At 32.8% G+C, this 6,563-nt stretch overlaps 1 protein-coding gene across 7 annotated transcripts; it reads right to left on the reverse strand.

Annotated features, from left to right (window-relative positions):
• Positions 1-3,256: 3,256 nt before the first annotated feature.
• Positions 3,257-6,553, reverse strand: LOC112505251. Of its 7 annotated transcripts, none has more exons than XR_003068358.1 (5): positions 6,184-6,553; positions 5,522-6,101; positions 4,694-5,289; positions 4,502-4,617; positions 3,257-3,328 (listed from the first exon to the last, which is right to left on the reverse strand). XR_003068358.1 is itself a non-coding variant. In XM_025109186.1 (4 exons), the coding sequence occupies exons 1-3, from the start codon at positions 6,535-6,537 to the stop codon at positions 5,243-5,245; spliced, it is 981 nt and encodes a 326-aa protein (XP_024964954.1). In that variant the 5' UTR covers positions 6,538-6,553; the 3' UTR covers positions 4,339-4,617; positions 5,212-5,242. The 7 variants fall into 7 exon arrangements, 1 of the variants encoding a protein (XP_024964954.1); XR_003068362.1 differs by lacking the exon at positions 3,257-3,328 and having other exon boundaries at positions 4,339-4,617; positions 4,694-4,763; positions 5,212-5,289; XR_003068359.1 differs by lacking the exon at positions 3,257-3,328 and having other exon boundaries at positions 4,339-4,617; positions 4,694-4,787; positions 5,212-5,289.
• Positions 6,554-6,563: the final 10 nt, after the last annotated feature.

The raw sequence follows: 6,563 nt of genomic DNA on the forward strand, positions 1-6,563 counted from the left end.
ACCATTAATAAAAATGATATTACATCAATGAAGTAATTATCTAATTAATACATGTAAAGCAGCAAACAAACTTCAACAAAAGATGTGTTGGGAACTTTGGAAATCACAAATGCAAGGAGACCAACAAGGAAGTGATTGTGCTTGTATTCCCCTACATACATACATCAAGAAAGGCAGTGAATTATGTTAGTAATAATTAATAAGCCTTGAATATGGAAGTAAAGTCTGTTTGCTGTTTGGGAACTTAAAAGGAAGAAAACATCACACCTAATTAAGTACAACGTATTAATGCTCCATGCCTGAATTCGTGTAACTAATTGCAGATAAACATAATCAAATACAAGATAAACATTTACTTTTAAATATAAAAAATATAAAATATAATTAAGATAATGATTGAGTTTTAACATAATACTTGATTATTATCTTTATAAAAAAATTATATTGTTAAATCTAAAATAAACTACTTTGTTATTAAATTATAATAAAAATTATACAAAAAAAAAAACTTTTTAAACTGCTATTTAATATTAATATAGATGTAAATTTCTAAGTGGCTCTCAAATTTATATTTTTGTTCAAATATAAAAATATTATGGTTTTGTGAAACATATATATGTAATTGAAGGTGTACGGAAATGAAATAGAAAGTATCATACCTTATAGCTTAGGTAGTTGGGCGAAAAGCTCTAAACAAAGGATGCTGATGTCTGAGGAATAAAAATAGATGATAAGAAGTAATTAATAAGGTGTTGCATGGGTTATCATTAAGATATTTACATCCACTTAGTTATTTTAATTAAGAACTAGTTATTCCACTACCTACTACCTATTTTATATTATATATCATGACAAACATTATTTAATAAATATACCACATACCTACACATCTATAATCAGCCCATGTAAATGTTCGAGTAATAAAACGGTATCGGTGTAGGTGATATTCTCCGGGAGTAGTAGTTTGAAAAGAAGAGAGATCCCCACCAATTATATGATTCCATGACTTGTAATAACCCAACACTTCTTCTTCTTCATCTTCATCTTCATCTTCATCATACACAAAACCCACCCCACACTCCCTTATACCAAAATCAGCATCATCATCATAATCCATTAACATGGAAATAGTAATTTGGTCACCATCTTCCATTTCATTCTTCCCAAACATCCAATGGCTTAAATATGTTAAACCCTCTCTACTTCCTTTATACCACCCTGGAACATCATAGATCCAGGTGCACATCTTTGTTATATTACTAATCCTTATATATGATATATAAGCAAAGAACTCTCCATCATTTGTTATGAACTTTCCAGTTGTCAACACGTAGAAGAAGTTCAAGCCTCTAAGGTTGCAAGGAGATGATGGGATGGTAAATGATATTGATGACCCCTCCTCCCTTCTATCACTTATCCAATTTGGCATCTCTTTCCCCACATACCATGTGCTGAATATCCCAAATTCATAACCCATCTGCCAAATAAAAGCTTCATTTATATTATCTACATATTAATCACACAAACAAAAATAGTCAATGAGAACAAACCTTGACTCTTCTTTTTACACCTCCATGATCTGTCGGCTGAATTTTGGTGAAGTCTAAATTAACTAAATGACTCCACCCCAAACTACGTAGTACCTTTTCCTCAACATCTCTCATATCTTCCTCTTTATGAATGCCCTCAATATTTTCCCCATCATTTGCATTCACCACATTAGAAAATAACATAACTGGGGACATTTCTCAATTAAATGTAACTCTCCCATCTCTAGGAAAATCAAACATCAATTCTTTTAGTGTAGGTGGAGGATGCTCCAATGAGTGCATACCAAAATTGTTACGAATACCAAGTATCTCAATCCCGGAAAGGCTTTTCACCCAATTGGGCAGTGAAACTAAAAGATTGTCATCTAAATGCAACTCCGTCAACATGGATAGGCTACTCATGTCCATCGGAAAGGATTCGTTGGACAAATTATTATTTGCTAGTGACAAACATACTAATGAACTCGGTAGATAAATCAAATAGGACTCGAAAGCTCTTGGTATAGCCTCCACAATGGCAGAGGAAGAGGTTTGTGAGTTCATACCAATGTGGTTACGGTTGAGCGTTTCCTCCACGTCATCCCTCATCTCGATCATAGTTTCACCAAGATTACAACCATCTAATTTTAGTATTTTGACGTTCTTCACCTTGTTTATCGTTCCTAAAAGCTTCCAAGCGTTATTGCAGTAACTCAGATCAATGAGGTCAAGTCCATCACAATGCTCAATTGACTCACAAACCTCAATCAAACTTGAGCAATTTGAAAGTATTAACCTCTCAAGTACAGGGAATTCAAAAAATCCACCAATATTCCTAAGCTGTTCACAGAAACTCAGATTAAGAATCTTCAATGATCTAAGCAACCGTTTGCTTTTTGAGCATGAGCCACTTAACTGTACAAATGGAGATAAGGTGGATGTTAAGTGAATTGCATAAAACCACCATAGAAGTAACAAAAATTAAAGTAGATGCTACAAGTTTCTTACCTTTTGCCTCGTCCCAGGTTGTTGTGGGTTACCATCAGACATGTCAAAAGATTCCAAATTGCTGTAAGGCATGTCAAGCACAACCATATTCTCCATTGGTAAGTCTAAAGGTAAAGACTTTAAAGGGAACCCATGCATACACAACCATCTTAATTTTTTAGAAAAATTCTTATAAGATCCATTGAATTTCACATAATTGAGTTGTAGTAGCATTAGATTATCCATCTTACTCAATGCATCTGTTTCCAACTCAAACGATTCACATATGTCCTCTTTAAGCATTCCTATGTCAAGAACGAGGCCTTTAAGTTTTCCCGAACCCTAAGAAGAAAGTGAATGTTAGAAAAACTAAAAAAGGCTTATGTAAGTGTATATAGATAATACAAATTACTTGGAATTTGCACAATTCACTACAACAAAATTGGGTTATAGCTCGCCAGCAACTTCTAAGCGTCCCAATAGACTTGATTTTATAAGACTTTTATAGGAACAAAAACAAAAGTGTTCTATCTAAAGGCTAACTAATAAATTTATAGAAAACTTTTGGGCATCTTAACGAGTTTTTTAGGACATTTTAAATACAAAGCGTCACATTGTCTATTTTATAGGATACTTTTGTGAAAGTGTCCTATAAACCCATATTTTTATAGGACATTTGTTTTTATAAGGTACTTTTTCAAATAATATTCTGTAAAACTTCTAATATGATGTTCTTTTATGAGTATATGAAGGTTACTTGATCCAACAAGCAGTGCAGTGTATTTTTGCTTTAATAATGGAACCCCAAGTCTCTGTCAACAAATAAAGAAATTGTTTGGAAATTTACTTATTAAAATGAAAATGTCGAATAGATTTATGGCAACAGACCGTCTTTTAATTAAAAACATTGGTTTTTATTAAATATAAACATTTAATTAACTTTGGTGACATTCTGTCTTTGTAAATAAAGGAAAATCAAAAATAATATATATATATATACTAGAAGGGTACTTGCTAAATGTAACAAGATACATTTTAATTTTAATGTTTCGTTTTATATTTTGAGTCTATTAATGTTATAATGTGATTTTATTTGGTTTTATTCAAAAATAAAATGTTTTTATTTTTGAATTAAATATAAATTTAAAGATATTATAAAATTTTGATAAAAATAAGCGATATTAGTATCAAATTAACTATTTAAAAGTTCTCTTTTTTGTATAATTTCTTTAATTCAATTTTTTATTATAATTTAATTATGGCCTCCATGTAAATAATAGTGTCGACATGGATTATTTAGAATTCAAGCCCTTGTAAATAATGATGTTGACTGTTAACATGGACAACTTACAAAAAAAACAATAATAAAATCATGTATTAAATATAGGCATAAAAATGAGATCCGCTCCATAAAATAAGGAGTTAAGTGTTGAGGTTGAAGGAAAGAGACCAACAAGAAAGTCATGGTGCTTGCATACATAAAGAAAGTCAAATCGCCAGCAAAGTTTACTAAAATTCAGTCTATTTTCTCTTCTAAAACTTGGATATTGCATATATGTCATAGTTTAGGAATGAAATTGTCAGCAATTTTGTTGTAGAAAATATTTCAAACATGTTTTCATGTTATCTCAATCACTTTTGTCTAATATATAAATTAAAAGCAGAAAAGAATATTGAATATTTTATTAAACGAGGTCGCTTTATCATTATTTTAATATATTAAGAAAAGCAAATAAAAAAACCAAACATGAAATAATAAAATATGAATATATTTAAGAAAATGAATTATTTTTTGAATATATAAAACCAAACATYCTGTKTTGCCGKAACTCATTATATTCTTTGGTCATTGTGATTTATGATTTCAATGTTGTCATCGTCGTCCTTAYAAAAACCTTTAGGAATTTCTATARAACAAGATTTACATCAATAAACTACTTATCCAATACATCTCATTTTAAGCTATAAATAAACTTCAAACTTACGATATTAAGATTTGCAGCAAAATTCTCTTGGAGACTTTTGACACAACAAATGAAATGGGGGTATCTTGAGCTTGAAAGAGGAGAACAARGAGGAAATGACCGTGCTTACGTATCCCCTGCAGACATCAAGACAGTCAAATTATGAACGAGGTTTAGTAGCATAAATGTACTCTGTTTTGTAAGCATTTAAACCTTGAATATGGAACCAGCAGACCTCTCTTTGCAATTTTTTAAACGTGGATATTGCATCCGCCTGTAAAAACTACACATAAAGGATTGCATAATCCTGCAAAAAATATGTGCCTACAGAAAATMAAACATAAGACATTTCATACCAGACATGTAGAATCATATCACACTTACTTTACAAGATCCTGAGACCAAAAAGTTCGATAAAAAGATGATACTAAGTGGGTGGTGTGACGAAGGAGAATAGAAGTCAAGGTGAGAAGCATAGGAAAGGATCTAGACCCTTGATCAATTTTAATGTCACCCCAACCCCATGAATTCTGCTTCTTGCAGGAATTGATTTAGTGCATCTCTTTGATCTTCAATTACGATTGATCCAAGGGTGGAGATTCCTTATTCCCCTTCTCACCATAACTTTCATTCTCACCGGGGACCCAACCCTGGGTGGTGTATGGTTTTTATTTTATGTATGTTGATGAGAGAATATAATTGAAGCGGTTCTGGAAATAGAAAAAAAGTACCTTAATTAGGTTAGATGCATCACCCCACCAACTATGTTGACTTGCTTTGAGAGAAAGCTCTAAACAGAGGACGCTTTTCTGATGGAAAAAAGGAAGACAAAAAGAAGTAATTAATGCATGAGTTATTATTAATTTACAACCACTTCCACCAAGTAATAGCTTAGCTGTTGTTGCAGGAAGAAACTGTTGTTTTAACAACTTAATGATGTTGCCTCTGCTTGTGGAAAATCTCCAAGTGTTGGGATTGTGTTGACATCCACTATGAGAAACATGATAACAGATATTTAACATATATTTATGTGCCACATACCTACATAATCGTTGATGTAGTTTGGACCAAAAAAGTGCCACCTGTTTAGGTCATATACTCCGGGGGTAGTAGTTTGAAAAGGAGAGAGATCCCCACCAATAATATGATTCCATGACTTGTAATAACYCAACACGTCTTCTTCTTCTTCCATTTTCTTCTTCCCATCATCATACACAAGACTAATCCCACACTCCAAAACATCCAATGCCTTACCTATATATTCATCAGCTTGCATTACTGTCACCGTGGCAGTAACTTCATCACCATCTTCCATCTCACTCTTCCCAAACATCCAATGGCTTAAATATACAATTATACCCTCTCTAGTGGACTCAAAGGACCCAAAACAACTGTATATCCATGTGCGGTTCTTTGTTATGTTACTAATTCTGATTTTACCGACTACATGAAGAAACCCCTTTATAGCCGTAAACACAATGCAGAAATTCAATCCTTTAAGGTTGTTAGGAGATGATGGGATGGTAAATGATATTGATGACCCCTCCCTTCTATCACTTATCCAATCTGGCATCTCTTTCCCCTCATACCTTGTGCTAAATATCCCAAATTCATATTGCATCTGCCAAGTACAAGATTAATMATCATCAATTGTTCTATGTACACATTAATCACACAAAGAAGAATAGTTGATGTGAGCAAACCTCGACTTTAGATTCTGTCAGCTGATTTTTGGTGAAGTCTAAATTAGTCCACCCCAGACTACGTAATACCTCTTCCTCGACATCTGCCATATTTTCCACTTTAAACATGCCTTCAATAAAAGACCTGCAACCTGTCCACGTACTTAACATGATTGGGGACATTTCTCGATCAAATACAACTTTGCTCAAATGGCTGAAACCCATTATCAAGTGTCTTAGTGTAAGTGGAGGATGCTCCAATATGGTCAATCTCTTACAATGGTCAATACTAAGTTTCTCAAGTCTGGGAAGGCCTCTCACACAATTAGGCAGTGAAACAATATTATTTCCATCTAAATATAGCTCCTTCAGCATGGATAGGTTACTGAAGTCCATTGGAA

The sequence above is a fragment of the Cynara cardunculus genome, unplaced genomic scaffold (assembly GCF_001531365.2).
Source record: "Cynara cardunculus var. scolymus isolate 2C unplaced genomic scaffold, CcrdV1 Un_Scaffold_9286, whole genome shotgun sequence".
Classification (NCBI taxonomy): Eukaryota; Viridiplantae; Streptophyta; class Magnoliopsida; order Asterales; family Asteraceae; genus Cynara; species Cynara cardunculus.